At 17.7% G+C, this 25,805-nt stretch overlaps 6 protein-coding genes across 6 annotated transcripts in view, besides 29 other annotated features; 4 read left to right on the top strand and 2 right to left on the bottom strand. All coding sequences in view use genetic code 6, as the record gives it.

Moving 5' to 3' along the window:
* Positions 1 to 1,302: 1,302 nt before the first annotated feature.
* Positions 1,303 to 3,584, top strand: IMG5_181120 (hypothetical protein; the record flags this gene model as incomplete). The annotated part of the gene is made up of 4 exons (XM_004027479.1): positions 1,303 to 2,066; positions 2,126 to 2,508; positions 2,593 to 2,808; positions 2,878 to 3,584. Coding segments are annotated over 4 exons (1,407 nt in total), but the record flags the coding sequence as incomplete, so codon positions are not given.
* Positions 3,585 to 5,452: 1,868 nt separating this feature from the next.
* IMG5_181110 (PH domain protein) lies at positions 5,453 to 8,850 on the top strand (the record flags this gene model as incomplete). The annotated part of the gene is made up of 6 exons (XM_004027478.1): positions 5,453 to 5,458; positions 5,771 to 5,869; positions 6,012 to 6,786; positions 6,843 to 7,574; positions 7,650 to 8,140; positions 8,845 to 8,850. The coding sequence occupies 6 exons, from the start codon at positions 5,453 to 5,455 to the stop codon at positions 8,848 to 8,850; spliced, it is 2,109 nt and encodes a 702-aa protein (XP_004027527.1).
* Positions 5,907 to 5,981: a microsatellite.
* Positions 7,616 to 7,648: a microsatellite.
* Positions 7,832 to 7,861: a microsatellite.
* Positions 8,851 to 9,319: 469 nt separating the features above from the next.
* On the top strand, positions 9,320 to 15,681 carry IMG5_181100 (PH domain protein; the record flags this gene model as incomplete). Its single annotated transcript, XM_004027477.1, has 11 exons — positions 9,320 to 9,542; positions 9,594 to 9,777; positions 10,963 to 11,029; positions 11,496 to 11,610; positions 12,080 to 12,857; positions 12,883 to 12,942; positions 12,994 to 13,166; positions 13,494 to 13,666; positions 13,731 to 14,670; positions 14,711 to 14,942; positions 15,657 to 15,681. The coding sequence occupies 11 exons, from the start codon at positions 9,320 to 9,322 to the stop codon at positions 15,679 to 15,681; spliced, it is 2,970 nt and encodes a 989-aa protein (XP_004027526.1).
* Positions 12,108 to 12,807: a microsatellite.
* Positions 12,938 to 12,992: a microsatellite.
* Positions 13,674 to 13,727: a microsatellite.
* Positions 14,672 to 14,702: a microsatellite.
* Positions 15,342 to 15,517: a microsatellite.
* A 15-nt stretch (positions 15,682 to 15,696) lies between the features above and the next one.
* Positions 15,697 to 15,730: a microsatellite.
* A 169-nt stretch (positions 15,731 to 15,899) lies between these two features.
* Positions 15,900 to 15,943: a microsatellite.
* Positions 15,944 to 15,977: 34 nt separating this feature from the next.
* Positions 15,978 to 16,007: a microsatellite.
* A 228-nt stretch (positions 16,008 to 16,235) lies between these two features.
* Positions 16,236 to 16,390: a microsatellite.
* A 191-nt stretch (positions 16,391 to 16,581) lies between these two features.
* IMG5_181090 (hypothetical protein) lies at positions 16,582 to 21,032 on the bottom strand (the record flags this gene model as incomplete). The annotated part of the gene is made up of 6 exons (XM_004027476.1): positions 16,582 to 17,089; positions 17,144 to 17,841; positions 17,979 to 17,992; positions 18,260 to 18,335; positions 18,385 to 19,240; positions 20,688 to 21,032. The coding sequence occupies 6 exons, from the start codon at positions 21,030 to 21,032 to the stop codon at positions 16,613 to 16,615; spliced, it is 2,466 nt and encodes an 821-aa protein (XP_004027525.1). The 3' UTR covers positions 16,582 to 16,612.
* Positions 16,591 to 16,619: a microsatellite.
* Positions 17,847 to 17,924: a microsatellite.
* Positions 18,023 to 18,086: a microsatellite.
* Positions 18,033 to 18,076: a microsatellite.
* Positions 19,598 to 19,633: a microsatellite.
* Positions 21,032 to 21,064: a microsatellite.
* A 189-nt stretch (positions 21,065 to 21,253) lies between these two features.
* IMG5_181080 (hypothetical protein) lies at positions 21,254 to 22,498 on the top strand (the record flags this gene model as incomplete). The annotated part of the gene is made up of 4 exons (XM_004027475.1): positions 21,254 to 21,398; positions 21,576 to 21,983; positions 22,230 to 22,260; positions 22,444 to 22,498. 4 exons carry the CDS (start codon positions 21,254 to 21,256, stop codon positions 22,496 to 22,498), a joined length of 639 nt encoding a protein of 212 aa, XP_004027524.1.
* Positions 21,805 to 21,839: a microsatellite.
* Positions 22,366 to 22,403: a microsatellite.
* A 57-nt stretch (positions 22,499 to 22,555) lies between the features above and the next one.
* Positions 22,556 to 22,586: a microsatellite.
* Positions 22,568 to 22,613: a microsatellite.
* A 1,671-nt stretch (positions 22,614 to 24,284) lies between these two features.
* Positions 24,285 to 24,341: a microsatellite.
* Positions 24,286 to 24,339: a microsatellite.
* Positions 24,342 to 24,444: 103 nt separating the features above from the next.
* Positions 24,445 to 24,503: a microsatellite.
* Positions 24,452 to 24,512: a microsatellite.
* A 96-nt stretch (positions 24,513 to 24,608) lies between these two features.
* Positions 24,609 to 24,650: a microsatellite.
* A 202-nt stretch (positions 24,651 to 24,852) lies between these two features.
* Positions 24,853 to 24,879: a microsatellite.
* A 661-nt stretch (positions 24,880 to 25,540) lies between these two features.
* IMG5_181070 (hypothetical protein) overlaps positions 25,541 to 25,805 on the bottom strand; it is a gene marked incomplete at its 3' end in the record, with an annotated part of 1,325 nt that continues 1,060 nt past the window's right edge. The window contains exon 3 of the mRNA XM_004027474.1: positions 25,541 to 25,684. Coding sequence (XP_004027523.1) covers positions 25,541 to 25,684 — 144 coding nt within the window. The remainder of the gene's footprint in view (positions 25,685 to 25,805) is intronic.
* Positions 25,724 to 25,752: a microsatellite.

Below are 25,805 nucleotides of genomic sequence, written 5' to 3'. Positions count from 1 at the left end.
AAAACTTATAAATTTAATTAAATAATAAAAATTAACTCAGTTTATAATAATAAATTGAATTTTATTTTACAGATAGTAATTTATTATTTGATAAATATTTTTAAAAAATAATATCATCGAGAAAATATATTCATATTAAGACTTTTCTTAAATTTAATAAAATTAAAAGTATTTTACTTGATATTGAATAAAAAGTTTAATATTTAAAGAATTCTTTAAAAAATAGTAAAATTTTAAAATTAAACAAAAAAGAAAATAAAGTAAGAAGAAGACATTTATTTTAATTAGAAAATGTAACAAAGAAAGTAAAAAAAAGATTAATAAAATTAGAAAATATGCCTTTAAATTATTCTAAAAAATATATAATTTAATTATTTCCTTAATACTAAATTTTACATATATAAACATTTTAGAATTGTGATAATGTTTGTTATATTGAATTTTCAAATAAATCTGATGTATAAAATATTCTTCGATAAAAAGAGCTATATATATAAGATTAAACGAAAATACTATAAGTAAAATAAATTAATATACCGAAAAAAGGAAAAGTATTTTCATAGAAAATTAATTTTTAAAATAAAAAAATAATGTTTTAATAAGAAACATTGTTAAAAATTATCAATTTAGATAAAAATTTAAATAAAAAAAAATTATTAAATAATTAATAGAAATTTAGTTAAAATTTAAATATTGTGATCTATTAGAAAATCAAAATGAATGTATTTTAAGATTTAATAATAAATAAGATAGAGATTTGTGTTTATAATAGCTTTAAAGTTTAAATTAAAATAATGACAACCTAATTAAAATCAATGAATAGCTTTATTAAGTTAATAAATTGAGTTAAAATGAAGAAATGGTATATTATGAATTTTTATAGGATGAAAAAAATAAATTTAGATAGAAATTATTTGAAATTAAATAAAATAATAGAGCAATTAATAATTGAAAAAAATAAATAGATTTTTTTTTTATAAAAAATAATATTTTAAAAAATTTTCAATTTTTATTATTAAAAATATATATTAATTCTATTATTTTTTAAAATGAAAAATAAATTTTTAAGATAATATTAAATTAAAATTAATTTATTTTCAAAAAAATAAATATATATATATATAATGTTAGAAGGTTTTTTAGAAAAAATTTTAGTCAATTATTTCGGAAATTATTTATCTGGTTTAAACAAAAACAACATACATTTGGGAGTTTTTTCTGGAAATTTAATAATAGAAAATGTGAGTATTTAATAAAATTTAATTGATTTATTAGAATGGCCGATATCATTAAAATTTTCATACATTGAAAAAATTCAAATAAGTATTCCTGTTTCTAATATAAAATCAAAGCCTTCAAAAATAGAAATAACAAACATTTTTGTATTAGTATCCCCAAAGCCGTTTAAAGAATGGAATTTGGAATAATTAAATACTATAAGTTACAAATAATAAATAATTGATTAAGCCATAAAATCCTTTATTGAAGAAAAGCAAAAATAAGAGCAAAATAAATAATCTCTATATGGAGAATCAATTCAAGATAAAGGGAAATTAAGTCGATTAATTGCAGTTGTACTTGATAATATCGAAATTTCGATAAAAAATGTACACTTCAGATTTGAGACCAATAGTTCCCCTTTTTATGCTTGGGGAATCACTATTGGATCAATCGATATAGTTACTATGAGCTAAGATTGGGCTTAGAAATAATTCATGGACAGAGCTACTTAAGGGAATAAAAGTGAGTCTATTAATAAGAAATTATCATTCACTAATGTCGGGTTTTATTGGAATAATCAAAAATAGGCAGATTTATTTGGGAATTTATCCGCAGAGGTTGTAGTTGAGAAAATGTATGAATATATATTGTAGTATGCATAGGTTGATGACGAAGATTATAATTTTCATTTCAAATCATTAAAATCACCTTAGTATATTATTTGCTTGAATGTAGATGCGCACCTTACTATGAACTTTAAAACTATGAATTGGCAAATTCCAGAATTTAGTGTTATTGTTGACTTTTTAAATGTTAACATTAAAATTAATAATAAATAATTAAAAGTAATTAATTATATAAATGTGTGTATGTTTTTTTTTTTTTACTTATATATATTATTTAGGATATGCTCAGTATGGTTAACTTTTTTAATTACTATTAATATTAAATGAAATTGGAAAAAAATAAAAGAAAATTGAGAATTCCGACTCCTGATCTTTAACTTATTAAAGGGATTAGATGTGAAATTTAAAGACTTTAGGATACTAATTATTAGTATAATATAGAAAAAATTGATTAACTTGAGAAGGAAGTAAAAAATTTGTGGAAAGATGTGTGGATATTCGCTATTAACAAATAACGGTAAATTCATATGGAAAAAAAATACAAATAAATTTTGATTTAAATCCTTAATTCAAAATATAATAATATTGAAAAACTTGTTTCGATAGAAGCTTGTAATAAATTAATTTATTCGAAAACTTTAAGTGAAAATGAAGTTATAAGGTAATTTTTTTCGAATAAAAAATTTTAATTTTATATTTTATTTTATTTTAAATAAAAAATTTAATATTTTGTTTTTATATTTAGATATTTAAGAATTATTAGAAGAAATGATTTCGAAGAACTCTTAAGATGGAGTAAAATAGCATAAGAATAAATAGATTAAAATCGAATAAAAAGTAAATCAAATAAATAAAAATGGAGTTTATTACCCAAGAAATGGAGTAAAAAAGATACAGAATAAAAATTAGATAAAAATTAAACATTTATTAAGAATTAAATTTAGAAGAATATTAAGATATAGTAATAATAATGTATATATTAAGAAAAAAATAAAATATTTATATATATTTTAAAAATTAATAAAAATAGTTAAAATAGTCAAATAATATAAGGCCAAAAGAATATGTATGGATGAAATTAGAATTTAAAATTTATGACTGTTCTATAAGGTTATGTGAATAAATAATAATTGACATAGACCAAAAACAGGACAATAAATAAGGATAAAAATTCTCTTATAAAGAAAATAAAAAGTAAATTGAGGAAGGTATTTTAATAGAAATATAAGATTTGACATATACTCTATTTAAACGAGATTATAATTTTGAAATTGATATAAATTTAAAGGATTTAAACATGCAATTATTCACATAATAAATGGACCAAAAAAAATATAATATTAGTTCCTATTTTAAAGAAAGTTTAATAAATAGAACGTTAAAAAAAACCTTTGGTGACTTTTCATTTTGAAAAAAATCCAATTAATAAACCGAATACATTTATGCTAATGTAAGCGAAACTATAATAATTAATATTTACGTATTATCCTTAAAAATTGGCTAGGATTTAGGGCTGGTTCGATTATGAACAAGACGATGAAACTACAAAGGATTTAACGAAATAAAAATAGGAAATGATGGTTAAAGATAGCAAAAATAACAAATATAAATAAGTCGAACCGGAAGAAAAGCAAACTAATTAGTTAAAAAAAGAACATAATTTTATTTTGAAATCTCCTATAATTGTAATTCCTTTTAATTAGGAAAACAATCTCGAAAGTGAGTGTTGGGTCATTAATTTAGATAAATTAAAATTTGAAAGTTGTGATGACAATATTAGAAGTAGGCCTTTTTAAATTGTAAATTCTACACAAGAAAAAAAAAAAGACTAAAATAATCATAATAATATTATAAATAAAGCAACTCCTCATTAATAAAATATTGTTAAATAATTTGTTTATTAAACAATTAATGAATAAAATAGGTATTCAATATTTTAATAATAGAGTATTTAGTAATAAAGTAAACTTAAATCAGGATTTAATAAAGCCAGTACAGGAGTTTAGGAACCTTCAGCTTAATAAATTTATGATTTTTATAAAATAGAGGCTGTGGGAATTAATATTTCTTATTTTTCGTCTATTAATCATTTACTGAATCATATCAAATATAGAAATTCTTAGAAATATGACCTTATTGTTAATAATCCTATAAGAAAAAAAGGAGTAATAATATACAAAAGCTCTCTTTTTTAAAAATTTAATTTAATTTAAAAAAAAAAAATATATGAAAATATTTATATATAATTTATTTTTTAAAAAAGGTTATTCATGATGTTTTAGAAAAATTTGATTTAAGTGTTGATATTTCTATATTGAAAGATTTTTTAGGAAATATTGGATAAAATAAACCTAAAATAAAACTTAAATCTGATGTCGAAAAAATAACGCTGAATCTTACTTCTTATTTATATTCTAGTTTAATGAATATTAAAGATATTTTTATTTGGCCTAATGATATTACTAAAGTTAAAGAATTTCTTTAATAAGATAAGAATATTTTATTAAAATATGCTTTAGAAAAAGGATATTTAATGAAAAGGGGTGATAGTTTTAAATCTTGGGCAAGCTTCTATGTTATTTTTTCTGGAAATTATTTATATTTTTTTAATAATAAAACTGATGATTATAATACTTATCATATATATTTTAAAAATATTAGTATAAAAGTAAAATATATTATTATTTATTTAATTTTTTATTTTATATAAAAATTTAATTTTTCATATAGTTTGATTGTAGTTAAGAAATAGGTGTAGCTTATAGCTTTAAAATTATTTAAAATAATAAAGAGACATATCTAGCTGCAAATACTTAGAAAGAATACGAAAGATGGAAACGCATATTGACTAGATAATCATAATTAATAGAAATAGAAAAAAAGAAGGAAATGCGGAAAAAAATAAATTTAAAAGAATAACAAATAAATGGATAATCCACTTAAAATTATAATAATTTCCTTTAGACTGAATTAGAAACAGAATTTAAAGTACATAAAATAAATATAAAAATTCATTCTGAATTTAAAAAAACAACTTCTTTGTTTAATATTCCTTCAAGAAAAAATAAAAAATCCTTTTTAGGTGATGAAGATTAGTTAAAATGGCTTGATATTAGTTTAGATTAAATAAATATAATATATATTGATAAAAGTGTTGAAAGTTATGTTTCTATAGTCCTAGAAAGTATGAAAACAGTTGATTTGATTCATTAATATCCTAAAGGTTATATTGAGAATGTAGCTTAAAGTTATCCTTTTAATGAAAAGTAATATTTTTTTATTTTTTAAGTATTTTATTTTTAAAAAATAAGTGAAATTTAATATAAAAAGAATTCCAGATTAATTGAATTTACAGTTTCTACTAAATAATAAATATATAGTTATTAAAATAATGCAGGTTTAATATATAATAAAATTTAAACATATAAATATATATTTTAAAATAATTTTAAATTAAAATTTAAAGAAACTGATATACTGATGAGTTTTGGCTCTCTTTATATGAATTGGAAACCTGATACATTTAAAAAAATTCTTTAATTCTTTAATATTGAAAAGATAAATAGAGAAATACAACTTAATAATAAGGAATTTAAACATATAATATGGAAGTAAAAACATTACATTAAGAATAATATGAACAAAATATTGAGAAATAAAAAATAAATGAACAAAATTTCGAAAATTAAGATGAAATAAATATATTTTAAAATAATATAAGTCCATCACCTATATATCCTAAAAATTTAAATAATAAATTAATGCTAGAAAAAGATTTTAATCTTTAAAGTTAAAATTCTAATTATCCATAAAAAAAATACCAAATTAAATATTAAAGATAAAGCAAATTTTTGTAAAAAGAATAATTATAAGAAGAAATATATTAAAAAGAAAATTAAAAATAATCAAAAATTACATTAAAGTTTACACTTAATGTACAAGAAGTTTAAATAACATTGATACATAGAGCTTCTGATACTAAAAATTCAGAACAACTTTATTAATTTATTGCTATTAGTAGAGTAAAATAAAATAATTAAATATATAGATAAGAAAAATTATATATATATTATATATACATATATGTATATATATATATATATATATATATATATATATATATATATATTATATTTTATCTATTTGAAATATTATAATTTTTAGATTGATATTGTAAAAGGTGATATTACTGCAAAATTTTATGAAGATAGATTTTTAGTATAAGGAGAATTAGGTGATATTCAGATAATGGACCTAACAGGATATCCTGATTCAGAATTAATATATAATTAGTTTTTCAACATTAATGGATTTAAAATATTCGGATAGGATGATACATAATAAGGAAATAGTATTTTAAAATTAGATTTTTTAAGTTATTATTCTAATACATAAAGTAAGATTTAAAACTTTATATATAATAAATGTCATGTTGAGATACGTAAAATAATACTTATTTATTTCTAAAAACCTATTTTGAGGTTAGTAAACTATATAAACGAATAACTTTTGGCTGTTTTTGCGAATAACTATAATAATTAAGATGAGAAAAATGAAGATAATGAAAATATTAAACATAATTAGTATGAAATTTTAAAATAATTATTTAGTCCTAAGCTAACTTAATATGTTTTAGAAATCGATAAACCTACTATTATTCTTAAATAATAACCAAAATCTTAAGATTTCATTAAGTTAGATTTAGGTCCTATTTGTATTAGAAATTGTACAGATAAAAAGGTATCTGATGAGTTAAAAAATTATAGGAAAATAAATTTTATTTGGGATGAAGAAATCGAAATTAAATGTGGGTAAATGGCTATTTTTATGAAATCGAATAATAAAATTAATTAAGTTTCAGAAAATATTGACTTTACACTTTAAATTAATAGTTAACCTTTTTTTAAATAATATTAATTATTGCTTAAAAACAAAATAGGTATTATTATTACATTAAATTTGTTTGTTTTAAATATTTATTTTATCAAAATAAAGATCTAACTAATTATATAAATATTATTGGCGAAGCACACAAGATATAATTAAAATTATTCAAATATTAATATGCTTTGATAATGATGGTTTTAAAACAAAATATTTAATTTGAAGATGGAAATGATAAAGATTTTATTTTTAATTATAATTAAAAATCTAAAAGTGAACCAGAACCGAAAAAAAAGGAAATACAAATAAATTTTGATGAAATATCTCTTTCAATATTAGACTAATAATCTCAATATTTATAACCAGGTTTCTAATTTCAAAATTATGATAGAGTATATGTAAAACTAAGTATAGAAGAGGCAAAATTTATATATAGTTAATATAACAACCATTTTTTTGAAATCGAAATATATGGAAAGTAATTAGTTGGTTATTATTTTTTATATGCTTTTAGTAAATTTTTAAACTAAGAAGTTTTAGAAGATTAGAAATATGGATTTTTAGGAAAAATAGGCTTGTAGTAAAAAAAAGTGAATATCTCTTAAAATTAATTTCTAAAATAAAAAAATTCTTTAATAAATTAAGTAAATGATTTGGAGACTTATAAAAAAAATGCACAGGCTTCTATTCTTATAAAAATATTTTAAGATGGAGATATTGATATGAAATTGGAGTTATCTAATTCGAAACTTTTTATTAATAATTATGTTATCTTTACAATTCTTAATTTTCTTAAGTTAGAGCCAATTAGTAAAATTAATACTTTGAAAAATGTAGATGAAAGTACTTTTTTTTTTTCCTTTAAAAATATTAATATATTTAAAATATATATATATATATATATATATATATATATAGAATATAAAAGTGAAAAATAAAGCAATTTTAAACTAGAATTATAAATGAAAAGTATTCTTATTGGTCTATAATCAAGTCCAGAAGCTAAACATGTTATTGCATTGTAAGGAAAAGTAACTATTAAATATGAACTAAGTATGAATTCTAATTATCATACTGATTATCACCAAACTAAAGAATTTAATAAAGAAATTTAAAAATAAAGAATTTAATAGTCAATTAAAAATTAAAAATTTTTTAATGAAAAATAAAAATAATAAGTGCAAACTATAAGAATAGACGCAGAATCTATATAGTTATATAATTGTTTACTTTCAGATATTTAGTCTTTAAATTAAAATGACCAAAAATTTAAAAAAAGAAATATCATGGCACCATTTGATTTAAATATTATTTAATAATAATTTATATGTGAATGTTATTAATAATAGTCTCAAATTAATAAAATTGATTGTAAATTTGGAAAAATAAGGTGTACTTTAACTTATTAAGTATTTTTTTTATATATAAATTTACTTATTAGAAAATTATATAAAATCTATATATATATATATCAATATTATAAAGGATTTAAAATTAGTTTATTAAACTATTTTATATTAAAATGAATTAAAATTATAAGCGAATAATTTCAGTGAATCTACAAAAAATAGAAATCAATAATTAAATGAAGAATCAGAAAATTAATAAAATTTTGATAGTTAAAATAATTAAAACACTTAAATTCAAGATAATTCAATAGTTTTTTAATACAATAATGAAATTTAAACAGAAGTTCATTAAAATGAATTTTTTAAAAGAAAACCAAAACTAAAAGGGTAAACTACTTTATTTAAAAACAATATATCTATGAATAGTAATAATATAACTTATAATACTAATACAATAATAAACAAAATATAAAAAACTAATATTTTTAATTATAATGTTCAATAAAACATATCTTAAAATAATTAAACTAATACTAGTATTTAATAACAACTGCAAGATTTAAAAAGCGATAGAAATTCCAGAAGCTTTACAGTAAAAATATATTTTAAATTTAAAATATTAATATGTTATTATAAAAACAATAGAATTTGGCTTAAGCAAATAATAGTTTAAATTCTATGTAAATCAAAAAAAGTAATATTAATCTCTAATTAAATGTATAAAATTAATAATAATTAATAAATATAACTATTTTAAATGTAAGCCTTGATACAATGTTTGAAATGTTAGTAATAAATGATACTAAATAATCTTATATTCCAATGCTCCGTTTTTATATTTAAATATTAAAAAAATTAAAATATATTAGTATGCCTGATTTTAAAAAATCATAAGGTATTTTTAGCATCGAATTGTTTTATTTTAACCCTTATGTGGCCAAATTAGAACCTTTCGTAGAATAAACAAAATTCAAAATAAAATAAATTACAAATAAAGAGTTTTAAAGCTATTTAAAGATAAAGCAATATAAGAAAAAGTAATAAAATTAAATTATATAATTATAATAAAATTCTGGATTTATAAATGATAATTCCAATAATAATAATTATAATTCTTTAGATTAGGATGATAGACAGATTTTAAATATAAATATTTCTGATAGAATGATTATTGTTTTATATTAAAGTATTTAATATTGGAAAGGATAAATTTAATAAAGCCAATAAGGGCAAATTAATATGGCTAATTAAGCTTAATAAATTGATTAATCTATTGCTAATTAAACTAGTGGTACTATTGGAAATACTCTATTAGTTAATACATTGACTTTAGTTAAATAACCTACTAGATTTGGATTAAATAATCCAGAAAATAATATTAAAGAATATGTTACTTTATTCGAATTTAAAAATCTGACTGGATATACAGTTGAAGTTTAAAAAATATAAAATAATTAAAAAGGTAAAAAAAATATATATTTTTTTTATAATTAAAAATATAATATTTTAATAGAAGTTTATATTACAGTAAAAAATGGATTGAATAGTAATTTATAAAGAGAATCAGATTAAGAAAATTATTAAAAAACATTTGAAGAACCATACACTATTAATGTATAATTTAAAACTTAATAAATGAATAGCTATAAAATAAATAACCTAAAAATTGATAGAGTAAGATAAGATACATATATATGGTAAAAATAAGAAATTTATGATGAATTTCATAATATATTAAAAACTGAAGAATAATAAATTATAAATTAATAAGCTAATAATTATATAAACTAAATAGAATAATTAGAGAAAAAATAAGAAGTTTATTAATTTCAAAATGAACGTGGAATAAGACCTTTTTTTATTTCACATGTTAAACTAGATGATGTAAGAAAAACTGTTATTTTAAGTTCGCCTTTTGTTTTTTTAAATAAGCTATTTTATAAAGTTAATGTAAGTATTTTTTAAAAATATATATAAATTTATAAAAAAAGATTATTTTTTTTCTATTGAATTGTTAAAAACATAAAGTAAAAATAAATACGAATTAATATGGTGCTATACCCATAGATTTGATGGATAAAGATACTGTTGTAAAGATTTATTTTCAACCTATATAGAAAAATAAAGAAATTTTATAAAGCTTTAAAAAAAATAATAATGATGATTAAACTGTTAATAGTTAAGAATTTAAAGAATATAATTTAATGGATTTTTTCAAAATAAAATTATAATAAAATATTTAGATATAAAATAAAGACATGTTCTTTTTAATAAGAAAAGAAATGGATAGCATTATTAAAGGTAGATTAGCATTAGTAATTGACAATTTAATTTAGATTTAAAATTGTCTACCTCTTTCTTTAAAATTCTAGTTTTTTTATGAAAAATAGAGTAATTAAAAAAGTCCTATAATACTTTCTTAATAAGAAATTCATTAAGAACTATATAGTAGCTTAGAAGATAAAATATATATATAGTTTTAGATTATGAACTTTAATAAATCTTAAGATATACTTATTTATGATTAAAACAAGAATGATAATTAATATGAATAAGATATCATATTAACTGAATGTAATTATAATGTAAAAAATAATAATAAACAAAATTGTTTTTTAATTTAAAAAAAAAAAGAGAAAATTAAAATTAAAATTAAATAGATAAAATATAAATGGATGTGTAAAATTGATTGTTTATTGCAGCAATTTTATAATAAATAAAACAAACCAATTTTTATATTTTTATTAAAAGCTAGGAAATTAATTTTTAAAAATATAAGGTTAAACAGTTTTTAATTCAAAAAAAAGTTTTTTTAATATAAATACTAATAATATTGAAGAAATTGCAAACTAATATAATTAAATAAATAAAAATATTAATAGCAAGCCTTTGAAATGTTCAGCGTTTTTCATAGACGAAATAAAAGCTACTGAATCAGAAGGCGCAACAGTAAATAATTAAGCTTCAGAAATTCAAAGTAGTAATTATTAATATGATGAATAATTTAATTATAATAAAATAATTGTGTTAAATGACGAATAATAGGATATATTTATCTCTTTTTAGGATTAAGATAAAGATTAAATAAATGAATAATATATGAGTAAGGAATTTCGAATAAAGAAATTTTCTGTAACCACTAATGAAGATTAGTTTTTTATTTAAGTTAGAAATATTAAAAATGTTTAAAAAATAACTTTTTAAAATTAATTTAATAAATAATATGCTTTGTATGATTTTACAATTAATGTCGTTCAAACTCCTATATAAAACACTTTATTTTAAACTAGAGTTATTACTATTTAACCTAAATATATTTTAATAAATAATACTTCTTCTATATTAAATGTAATTTTATTAATTTTTTATATTTATTGGTGTGCATTTTATTTTTCAATTTTTTTATTTTTAAAAGATCGCTTAATATGGAAATTATGATAATTTTGAAACTATTAATTAAAATAGTAGAATTCCTATTTATTGGGAAAGTGAAAATCCTTAATAAATTATGTGCAAAATAGAGAATATTAGTAAATAATATGAATGGTCAGAAAGATTAGAAGTTGATAAAATAAAGACTTACAATTTTTTTATAAAGACAAGTAATATAGAGAATCCTTCAATACCAAGGTCTATTTCTTTACCTTAATCATAATCTATAAAAATGAATTCATTACTTTATAATTATTAATAAATTTAATAATATAATGAGACTTTACAAGATTTAGAATAATAAGATTAAATTTAAGACTGTTTTGTTTATTTAAATGCTATTGTAACAATATATAATAACATTTATTATATAATTATAGAAAGCATATAAGGCGATGATTATCCTTATAAAATATAGAATGAATGCTTAAATTTTAACATACAATTATATTAATATTTATAAACAGAAAATATAAATAATGATAAAAGCAATAAAGATAATAATAAAATAGAAAAAAACGAATTTATAAAAAAAAAAATATAAATATAAAAATAAAAAAATATAAGTAATAATAGAAGTAGTATAGTGTAAAATAATAATAATAATAATAATAATAATAATAATAATAATCAATAACAATAACAATAACAATAACAATAACAATAACAATAACAATAACAATAACAATAACAATAACAATAACAATAACAATAACAATAACAATAACAATAACAATAACAATAACAATAACAATAACAATAACAATAACAATAACAATAACAATAACAATAACAATAACAATAACAATAACAATAACAATAACAATAACAATAACAATAACAATAACAATAACAATAACAATAACAATAACAATACACAATAACAATAACATATAACAATAACAATAACATACAACAATAACATATAACAATAACAATAACAATAACAATAACAATAACAATAACAATAACAATAACAATAACAATAACAATAACAATAACAATAACAATAACAATAACAATAACAATAACAATAACAATAACAATAACAATAACAATAACAATAACAATAACAATAACAATAACAATAACAATAACAATAACAATAACAATAACAATAACATTAACAATAACAATAACAATAACAATAACAATAACAATAACAATAACAATAACAATAACAATAACAATAACAATAACAATAACAATAACAATAACAATAACAATAACAATAACAATAACAATAACAATAACAATAATAATAACAATAACAATAAAAATAACAATAACAATAATAATTTTATATTTTTTAAAGATTATTTATCTTAATAAAATATTAACTCTAGTAATTATATATTTTTAGTTTAAAGAGGATAATGTAAACCTTTTGCTTGGAATTTCCCTTGTTAAAAGCCTGTAGTAGAATTATAGTATTTATTATAAATATATTTTTATTTTATATTTATATATTTATTATATAGATTAATAAAAATTAAAAATCTAATTTAAGATTAAAATATAAATGAAAACGAATTAACTGAATATTTTGAAGTTAATTTGGAATAACTAAATTTCCGCGAACCAGAAAGCATTACATTAATATATAAAGGCTTCAATATTTAATTAAATATAAAGACTGTTTTTAAAGGAAAAAGTAAAATAATTATAATTAGTGAATAACACAAGTTCGAAAATGTTAATTTTTTCGATTTTTATTCAACTTTGTAATATTAAGCTAAATCTAAAATTTTTGATGCTTAATAAAGTATACCAAAAATAAATTCCCATATTTACGATAATGATCAAACTTAAAATAATAATAATTTAATTTAATAACAAACAAATAAGGAAATTAAAAAATCTAAATTTAAAATTGAACTTGAAGGCATTGGAATTTCGATAATAGTAAATTAAGCTGAATAAAATAAAGAATTGAATTATATTTATTTTGAAAATATAAAAATAAATATTTAAAAAATAGAAAACTTCATAGACACGAACATAAATATTAAATATATGCAAATTGATAATAATACTGAATATGAGTCATTAACACCTGTAAATATTACACCTTCAAATTATAATAAAGTTAGATAAAATATAGAAGATAACTTTTTAAATTTTGTTTTCTAAAGAGATCATAGTTCACATCAAGTAAATAATATAATATTATATATAAATATATATATATATATATATATATATATATATATATTAGGTTCTTTTAATAAATAAATTTGACTTATATATATGTCCTTTGACAATAAGATTAGATTAAGAATACTTACAAATATTACTTGAATTTTCCAAAAATTTACTTAAATCTTTAGAAATATAAAATACATAATAAAACGATGTTAAAAGATATGATATTGTTAAATATTTATTTGTAAGTCCTGAAAAAAGAAAAGAAATTGATAAATATATTGAAAACTAAGTTAAGTCAGGATAAATATTATAATAATATAATTTTTATGAAGATTGGAAATATTTAGATGTCCCTAATATACAAAAATCTGTTCATATATAAGAACTGAAAGTACATTAAATATTATTTAATATTTCTTACCATACGACATCTTTTTCATCTGTAGATTAAGTTAATTTACTCTATATGTTCGCTAGTTTTTTTGGAACTGCTTTAAGTAATATAGATAATGCTCCTATTTTTTTATCAGAATTTAACCTTGTTAATTTATTTGACAACGAAAATTTTATTCAGGAAAAAGTTCTTAAACATTATAAGTATAATATTATTAAGTAAATCTATAGGATAATAGGTTCGATTGAGATTATAGGTAATCCTTTAGGATTAATGTAAAAATTAGGAGATGGATTTATAGATTTAATCGAAAAACCTTACGAAGGAATATAAAATGGACCTATGGAATTCGGAATGGGAATTGCAGAAGGTACAAGTTCTTTACTGAAAAATGGAATTGCTGGAACCTTTTAGTCAATATATAAAGTTACTGGGACACTAAGTAAAGGATTTTCGAAATTTACATTAGTAATTTTTTGTTTTAAAGTTTTTATAAAAATAATATAGGATCCTGAATATTAAGAAAAAAGAAGAAGATATATGTTGAAACCACCGAAAAATTTAATAAATGGATTAGAATAAGCAGGAGAGTGTATTTATAATGGAATATATGAAGGTATATTTATTTATTTATATATTTATTTATTTTTCATTAGGTGTTTCAGGTATTGTTGTATAACCTTATTAAGGGGTATCCAAAAATGGTTTTAGTGGTTTAATGTTTGGTACTGTCAAAGGAATAACAGGTATTTTAGTAAAGCCTATATCTGGAATATTAGATGCTACCTCAAAAACTGCAGAAGGATTAACAAACACAGTAACAGTATATGATGATAAAGCAAATGATAAAAGAATAAGACTAATAAGAGCATTTTATGATTATATGGGGTATTATAATAGTTATAAAAATGTTGATGCTTTATTTTAATAATTTATGTATTAAAAGAAAGAATTTGTTTAAAATTAAACAGGAATAATTTGCTGTTTTTAATTAGTTAATTAATGCTATGTGGGAATTTCTAGATAGAAATTAATAAAATTTAATTTAAAAAAAGATAAAATTATTAATATAATATATTCTAATAATATTATTAAAGTAAAAAAAAGAATCATTAATAATAATATTAATTTCGGATTTTAGAAAAGTTATAGTATTAGTATAAATTAAAATAATAATATTAATTTAAATAAATAGTCTTACTAAAATAATTAAAAAAAAAATAAAATAAACAAAACTTAATATTTTGTTAAAATTAAATATAAAAATATGGATGATGAAATAGCATTATAAGAATAATATAATAATTTAAATTATAATAAAAATAATAATAATAATAATAATAATAAAATAATAATAATAATAATAATAATAATAATAATAATATATAATATTAATAATAATGATAATAAAAATTATTATTATAACGATAATAATCATAAAATTAATAATAATAATAATAATATAAAAATTCTTGAATTAGAAGTCGAAAATGAAAAGGAATGCATAAGTTTAGAAGAATTGATTAATATGATTAAATTACATAAAGATAATAATGATTGCTTAAAATCTTCTGTTTCAGATATTCAATTACATAGTAATAGTATTTTTGAAAATAGTAAGTATTGAAGATTTCTTTAATATTATATATTATTTATATATTTTAATTATATATTTTTCACGAATATTTATATTTAATTATTTTTGTAAATCTATGTTTATGTTTAAACATAAAGTTTATTAATATTTTTATTTATTAATTAATTATTAATATATCTAATTTTTTATATAAATAAAATATTATATTGAATAAATTATATTTATTATTATAAATAAAATAAAAAAATATATATATATAAATCTAAATATAAATTTAATTAAATATATATATTATATATTAATATTTTTTATTTATTCTAAATTAAAAAATATAAATAAAACAAAATAAAATAAAAATATCCTTTATTTTATTTTTTAGATTGTTTAATTAAAATATAATAATTAAAAAAACTATATAAACATTTTTAATATTGAATGCTCAAATCTTTATTATAATTAATTAAATAGGAGCGATTTCGATAAAAATTTATAATTTGCTTTGTTTTATTTAATCATATTTAAATTCAAAAAAAAAAATACTTTTTTATTAATTTAATTGCAAATACATACATAAATAATCTATTTTGATAGATAAATAATTTAAAATATATTTATAAATAAAAAATATCTTTATTTATATATTAATATATATTTAAATTTTCTAGATTGATAGATAAATAATTTAAAAATATATTTCTAAATAAAAATATCTTTTTTATATATTAATATATATTAAAATAAATTTATGAATATATAAATAAAAGTATATAATATTTTTTATTTAAATATCTATTTTTTAAATAATTAATTTATTATAAAATAATTATGCTAAAATCTAAAAATTAATTTAATAATAATCTTTAATAACTCAAATAAAAAGCAAATATAAAAAAATTAACAAAACAACAAACATAAATACGAATAAATTTTATTAATAAAAAAAAATCAAAAAATCAAAAAATCAAAAATCTTCTTTTAATATCTCAGCATCATTTATAATTTCAATCGAATCATTTTTATTACAAAGATTAACACATGCATATACATTTTCATTTTCCGGAATATCTACATTTAAACAAACAATCTATTACCCTTTATGCTTTTTAAACCTAATAACTTTTTTAACAGGATCAAAAATACAAATGACGACACTATCATTTTCAAACCCAAACCCTTTACGTTGTCTATTATCATCTTTTGAGGAATGCGACCAAGTATATCCATTCGAAGAAACTAAATATGTGCCATTACCTGTATTGTTATAATCAAATTTAAAGTTTCTTTTTTACAAAATATTTTTTAAACAAATTCCTAATCCAACCCAAGAAGTCGTGTTTTTTACCTAAAAAGCAAATTTCGCGGTTTTATTTAACTAAAGGACAGGTTCTAATAAAGCAAATCTGTTTTCTCCATCTTAATTTTAAGTTTATGTTGAAATCTTATATAAATAAATTTTTATTAAAATAATCTCGATTTATATATATATTATTACTTTTTGATCTATTAAGGTTATTGTGCTAGATTTAAGAGTTTAAGAAAATGAAAATTACACTAAATTTTAGAACGCTTAATTTCCTACATTTTATAATGTATTTTATAAAGATTTTATTTATTAAATAAATTAATCAGATGCTTTTTTTATTGTTTTTATACATTCCTATTCTGTCCTAGAAAATGAATCTATATATTTTTCTGGTTTAATATCAATTTCAAAGCCTTTATTTTCTTTATAAGAAATCGATTCGACAATACTTTTGCATTCAGATTTAAATATATCGACGTCTGTATATTCTCCATTTTTAATAGATTCGATTACTTTTGGCATATTTTCATTCATAAAATGTTATTGCGTAATTTTCTCCCTTATACGCTTGATAGTATCCGAACATTCAGTTTCAAATAATTTAATTTATTAAGCCATATTTTCTACTGTTTCTTTTAAGCTATATAATATTTATTAATTTAACTTTTCTAATTAATTTAATAAGTAATCCAATTTTATGTTTTTTTTTTGATTGTTTTATATCTTGTTAGTTATATCACTTAGAAATAACTTTAAAGGAATAGTTTTGTGATTTTAATGACTTTCTATTCTGCATATAGAACATAATATGCCATTATTTTTGCATTCTGGGTCATAACATATAAAATTTAAACATTCTCCTTAATGTAATTTTCCATTTTAGCATTCTAAATATTTTAATTAATTTTATTATTTCATTTTTAATATTTTTAATTTAATTTTTAATTTAATTATTTATTTTATTAATTTATATAATAATTATTTTTAATTTTTATTTATAAAAAATAAAAAAATATTTTTTTACTTTTTCTCTCTGATCTATATGATATTATTTTATTTGTCATAATTAATAAAAAAAATAATAAAAATATTTATAAATATAAAAAAATATTAAATATATATTTACAAATATTTTTTTATTTTTATTTTTATTTATATTATAATATAATTTACTTAAAATATTTATATTATTAAAAAACATACAAAATAAAAATTTAATATATATATATATTTTATTATTTTATCACAAAATATTATTTATTTTCATTCTTTATAAACTAAAATATCGATAATATCTTTACATACACTCTCCCCATAATACTCAAGAATATTTTTTTTCTATAATAAATGCATTATTGAGCTTTTTACTTCCACAATCGAGCTAATAATAAAATTAATTGGTGCATTTTAATTCATACAATCTTAATTACATTAATATGATAAAATATATTTTCCATCTTATGAAGTAACTTTATTATAATCATATCTTGACTCATCAACCATTCCATCATCTTAATTTTCATCGTCGCTCTCACTTTCTAAATATTAAAAAGTAATTTTATTTGAAACTGGGTTGTAGACATCAAAATAAGATCCTCCCTATCCAAATCTCTACCATACAATTTTTTAATTTTCAACATCAGTCAAATAGACTTCTTACAAGCAAAAATTATTTGACCCCCCTAAAGAATTTTATTTAACAGAAATAACATCCAAAATCGAAGTTTTTTCCTACGCCGGACTTTTTGTATAATCGAAGACTTTCAAAATAGGGAAATTTCCTTTTTTTAAATTAATTAACATCCCCGCCTCATTTCCTCCGAAAGAGAAAATATCTTAAATCGATCCTTCTAAAGGTTCACTTAATCTAAAAATAGGAATCAACCCATCTTATTTTTTACTAACATTCCAAACTAAAAATTCTGCAGGAGGACCTTCAAATAATTAAGTGAATACACAAATAGTATCTGTTTTATTTAACGCTTATAAAAAGAACATTTTCTCATTATGAACATACCTTACTTACGAAAAAAAACTTGAATCTGTTTAAGATTTATGGAATGCGGTAATAATATTTTCATTTTAATGATTTGAATACGCAGATTTTATCTCCAACAAAACTATTAACTTTGAAACTGGCAAAACAACCATTCTCATCCCATCACGATATAATTCATCTAAGTTTTATTCGTTTTATTCATTTACAGGCAATCCTTATGGTGTAGGAGTCACTGCTTCTATTATATTTTCCTCTTTAAATGTTACATGGTTATAAAATCTTAACTTCTTTTATTATTTTGATATATATACAATATGTTCATCATCGTATGGCTTAATTAATTCTTTTACTAGGTCTTTTTCAATTATACCTTAGCCTATTATTTTATTTTAAAGTATGTTTACTTTTATTATCTCGCCAGTTTCGAATATTAATAAAGCTTAGTAGTCTGGTAAAGATATAACAATGTCTATAGTTTACTATATTGGTAATTTCATTTAGGTGTGGTATTTAGACACCCTGTAATTTGATATTTTATTTTTTTGGCTAGGAGCTGCTATATTTTTATCCATTTTATATTTTCTTTTTTAAAGTTATTTTATTATTTTAATATTTTTTTATATAAATATTTAAAAATATTTTATTATAATATATATATATATATATATATATATATATATGTATTGTGCTTTTTTTTTTTGAAATTATAATATTTATTTTTTTCATATTTTTTTATTAATTTAAAATTTAATTGCTTATTTATTATTATTTTTTATTAAATTAAATTTAAAATAATTTAAGCCTTAATAATTTTTATATATAAAGTTTCGTATTTTTAAGAAAAATTTAAAATATGCTTAAATCATTCATCCAATTAATGATTAAATAATTATAAAAAAGAATTTAATAGATGCATAAAAAATATTATAAAATTATTAAAAATAAAATATACATATTATAATAAAAATAAATTATTAAAAATGTTATTTTCATATTATAATAATACATATATAATACAGTATTTTTGATATACAAAAATTAATATATTCATATATATATTTATATTCTTATAATATATATATTAATAAAAAAACTAGTTTATATTTATCTTTTTTTTTTTAATTTATTTAAAAAAAAAAATGTTATAATTATTATTTAAACTTTATTTTAATATATACAAACAAACATAAATATTAGTTTTTTTTATTAATGAATTAAAAAAAAATATATTTTATATTGAAAGTATATATTTAAAAAAATATCTTGAGTAAAAATAAAAAAAAACGAATTAATTTTTTTTTTTTCAAAAAATTTAATAAAAATTAATCTTTTGTAATAAAATAAAAATTTTAATTATTTTTTTTTTTATATTATTAAGCAATATAATTCATTGATTTAATTTTTTTTTTTTGATTTTAACATTTTTTATATTTGAATTATATTAAAGGTCCTCATTGTCAATATTTTTAATATCTTCGATTTTTTATTTACAAATTTAAACATTTTTTTACATATTAACTAAGCTTAATTATTAATTATTAGTAGATTTTTTTAATTCATCTAATTTTAGTTACAAACACTTTTTAATTCATCCAATTATTCATTAAGTATTTTCTCAAAAGCTTAAATATTTTATAAAGCGGAAAAATATTTTTCCTTAGAAATTTATTCTTCAACTTTATCTTTTATTTTTTATTTCTATTCTTCATTTTTTTCCATAAAAAATAAATATACATAATCCAACATTACTTTTCCAAAAGAATAAGCTAATGGATTTACACCAATTTACATTCTCATTTTTTTAGAATCTCCATAACTTTCCATCTTTATAATGTATTATTTATCACCTAAAGTTATAACCTTTTTCAAATAAAGGTCGTGACGACGAACTACACCTTAAGTGTAAAATCTGAACATATTTTATATGTATAAAGATTCTGTTTTGGGTTAAACTTATCCTAGAATCCATTCGTAGGAAAAGCAAAATGTTTCCCTATTGGATTTAAAATATTAAAATATTTCCTTTTTTAATTGTCTTGATTAGTTTTTTGTAGGAAACTCAACTTAATGTTTTCTCATTTTTTTTAATTTTTTTATTTTAATTTTTTTTTAAAAATATATCAAATAATTTTATATTATTAGATTTTTGTATATAAAAATAATATTTTTACCAATATATATATATATATATGTATATACTTATATATATGGTAAATTATAAAATTATGATTTTTTAATTTAAAAAAATTATATATATATTTATATCTTTTTTAGATTTTTTAATTAAAATAAAAAAAAAAATGATTATCCAAAAAGACAACAGCAATATAATAAAAATAAAGTCAACATATGAAACTGCCCCAAACATTGCATTTGTAAAATATTGGGGTAAATTCCATGAAGAATACATTCTTCCTTTAAATACTTCTATAGGAATAACTTTAAGTACTTAAGATTTAAAAACAACAACTAAAATAATTCTTTCAAATAAGTATAAAAACCATAAATTAATATTGAATAAAAAAGAGGAAAAAATATCAAATAGATTGTAAAAAATAATAGATTTTTTTTAAAAAAAAGGACTTTAGAAATTAATAAAATATGATTTAAAATTACAATTAGAACCAGAAAATTTCCATTTAAAAATCAAATCAGAAAACTCTTTTCCAACAGCAAGTGGATTAGCTTCAAGTTCTTCGGGTTTAGCTGCTATTTCATTGTGTTTATTTGATATATATCATTTTTAGGAAGAATATTTTAATTAAAAAAGCGAAATTGCACGTCTAGGTTCCGGAAGTGCTTCTAGGTCAATTTTTGGAGGTTTGGTTTAATGGAACTGTGTTTCTTCTTAAAAATAATAATAAATTGAATAATAAAATAATAATATTGATATTTTAGAGGAATTATCGAAAATTTGTGTCGCTTAATAGGTTTTCGATGATCAGTTTTTTAAAGATGTTTAAATATTGGTTTTGGCCTATTCTTTTGAAAATAAGGAAGTTTCTTCTACTGATGGAATGAAAATAACAAGTAAAACTTCAAATTTACTGAAATTTAGAGTTAAAGAGGATGAGGCTGGTAGAAGGGTTTAATTAATTAAGGAATTTGTTCAAAATTAAAATTTCAATGAGATGTGTAAAGTTATTAGAGAGGATAGTAATTAGTTTCATGCATGTTGTTTGGATAGTTATCCTCCTATTTTTTATCTTAATTAGTTCTCGTAGAATATTATTCACTTCTTGCATTAGTTGGATGCAATTTTGGAATATATTGTAGGGTATACTTTTGATGCAGGACCTCATGCAGTGTTAGTTATTCATTAAAAAGTTTTTTTTTAGGTTTTTAAGAGTCTTTGCGAAGTTTTTGGGATTAATAATTTAGAATAAATGAGTAGTAGGGCTAGGGAGAGTTATAATTAAATAAAAAATATTTAATTAAATGAAAATATATAGAAAATTGTGGATTTAAATAAAAATAAATATAATACTAGCCCAGGTTATGTTTTTCAGACTGAAGTTGGAAGTGGTCCTGTATAAATAAAATGAAATTAAGTTTTTTTTATTTAAAATAAATGAGTTTTTATTTTAGATTTTGTTTAAATTTTTATGTAATATTTAATTTATTTAATATTTATATAACTTAATTATTAATATTTATATATATATATATATGAAATAAATTATTTTTAAAACAAATATTTATTAATTAAAATATAAATTTTATTTACAAAAAATATAGAAATATATAAAAAATGTTAAAATTTTATGCTACAGGTGAACAATATGGTTAAAATTTAGAATTTGCTCGTTTTCCCTCTATTTAAGCATATCCAGTAAAATATAAAAATAGTTTTTTTATTTTTTTAAAAAATATAAATTTATATTATATTAGAGTGAAAGTTCAAAAATAGACTAAAGAAATTATTAAGATTAATTTTCTTATAATTTTAAATAGGCAACATAACAATATAAAAAAGAAGATTATAATTCTAATTATATACTCCATAATACTAATTATAATTAAGAAAAGTTTTTTTTTTTAATATATTAATAATAAATGATATGTTTATATGTATATTTTTTTATAAAAAAATTAATAAAAGTAAATATTACTAAAAATAATAAGATAGTGCCTATTTTACAAAAAATAATTAAATTTTAGATGGTACAGATAATCCAAAAAATTTTAATATGTAAACATGTTACCATTTATCCAATTGGAAATTAAAAAAAGAAAAAATATTTGCTAGGTAAAAATAAAATTAATTTTTTTATTAATAATTATTTTTACAAAATAAGTTAAGCTAAATAAAGTGATTAAAATATTCAAAAAGGGCATATAGTTAGTAAAGAAGAATTCAATTAAACATAAAATTTAGCTCTAAGTGATTAAAAATAGAAATCTAATTATATATAAAAGTCACATATGTTTATTTCAAAACCACTTTTGAGAATAAATAAAGATTTCAAAGATGGACCTTTAATTAGAAATATGAAGTATTTTATATTTATTTTATTTAAAAAAAAAATGTAAAAAGAACTATTTCAGACGATACACCTAATTGGTGTTAAAGTGTTAATAAATTTTATACTTAATCACATATAGATGCAAATAAAAAATAAATAACTAAAGTTAAGCAAAATACTGATATTTTTGGAAATAAAATTTAAAAATATGAAAATAATTTTATGTTTGAGTGTATGGTTCCTTTTATTAGTTAAATACATGTAATCTAATATACACATATATTAATTATCTATTTAATATATAAAAAAAGGAAAGAAATAAAATGATTGTAGCTGAAAAAAAATCTATTAAAGAAATGAAAAAAATGAGTTTTTTTAAAATTAAAAAAAAAAAAAAAAAACTTATAATATTTTTTTAAAAAAATATAGCATTATAAGATTTAAAAAAAGGTAAATGTAAAATTGAATGGAAAGAAAATATATAAAATTAAAAATATGATAATCCTACACTTATTGCTAAAATAGGGAATACTGATTAACCTTATATAAAAAAACTTTACTAAAAAAGAAATATGAATAATAATATTTATAATAAAATTGGAGAATAAGCAATATATAAAAAAATAGATAAAGATACAAATATATTATTAAAAATTGGACATGGAGAACCTTCTACAATGAATCCATTAAAATATTGATTGTTATATACTAATAATATTATAAATATAAATTATTTATTAGAAAGCTTTGTTTTTTTTCTGTAAATTTATATAAAATTAAATCAAGAAAAAATAGAAACAATTTATTTTGTACTTTATTAATATAAATTTCGAAATTAAATAAAAATTTCAGAAAACATAATAAAATAATATAAAAAAATATTATATATTAATTTAAATAAATTTATTTATAATATAAAATATTTTTATTAAAATAGTATTTTTTAAATGTAAATTTATTTATAAAAATAAATTAAAATATAAACAAAAAATAAAAAAAAAATTATGTAATTTTTTATTATTAACTTTAATCTTTTTTCTTTTTTTTAATATAATTTTTTATTTTTTTTTAATATTTTTTTTTTCATTTTTTTTCTCTTTTTCTTCTATTTTTTAATGTATCTATTGTTTATTTAGCATTATTATATAAAAATTCTTATTTAAGGAATTCTTAAGTTTCTTGATAGCCTTTATTTTTATTATCTTTATTATCTTTAATTTCCTTATTATCTGTTTCCACTTTTTTATAAAAAACAAAATAATTAATTTTTTTTTATAAATATATCTATTATTTTTGCATATATATATAAAATTATATTTATTTACAAATTGTTTTTAAATCATTATCAAAATTTTTATTTTCAATATTTGATAAAGATGCTTTGGATTCTTCAGCTTTATATTATTTTTAGATCAACTAATTATAGCTAGATAAAAAATAAAAATAAAAATAAAAATAAATATTTAACTTATTATTTTCCTATAGTATTAGTACTAAAAGCTTAACTTTGTAATTATAATAAATCATTAGTTCTTTTTCCATAATAGCTAAATATTAGATAATATTTCCTTCATCGATATCTTTGTATTTAAAATGTGTAAAGTTTTCTCCTAATTCTCTTGTATATTCTTCAGAATCACATCCGATTTTTACAAAAACAACTGGAATTTAAAGTTTTAATTTGTTAATATTCATCATCAATTTCTATTATTTATTTTATTAATTTTTATACACATCCCTAACTTATTTAATTATTTAAAGCATTTTTTGACATTTCAAAGCTTTTGGGTCTTTTTTGATTTTTTCTGGCAATTATTCATAATATTTAACCTCATCATCAATAACTTTCTTTTGTTTTGTAATTATTCTAATTCTTCCCTCATAGTAATAATGTGCTAATATAAAGTGTTTTTCTAGTCCTCATATTCTTCGAATTTTTTAACTATTAATTTCATTTATTATTTTTCGATTTCTTCTCGTTATATTTAATCTTCAAAACTATTATAGTCTATTTATTAATCTTTAGGAATACACTATTCAATTAGTTTTTTAAAAATTTCATCATGTTAATCAACTTCTTTTTTCAAACTTTCTAAATTATAAGCAGCATCTATCTTTTTATCAATTTTTTACTATTTTTTCTTTAAATCCGCTTTTATTTGTTTCAAATTATAATTATTACTATTATTAAATATATGAATTTTAATTAAAATGAGTCTTAATAAATTCATCTTTTAAACTAAAATTAATAGCAGTATTCTACCACTTTATAATAAAATATATGTTATAATATAAATAAATAATTATATATATATATATATATATATATTATAATAATAATTTTTATTTTATACAGGAGAATTAACTCTTTATCTTTATCCATTTT

This window comes from Ichthyophthirius multifiliis, assembly GCF_000220395.1.
Source record: "Ichthyophthirius multifiliis unplaced genomic scaffold scaff_1120509251321, whole genome shotgun sequence".
Taxonomy (NCBI): Eukaryota; Ciliophora; class Oligohymenophorea; order Hymenostomatida; genus Ichthyophthirius; species Ichthyophthirius multifiliis.
Note: the sequence above shows the minus strand (reverse complement) of the source record. Positions and strands in the feature narration are given on the sequence as shown.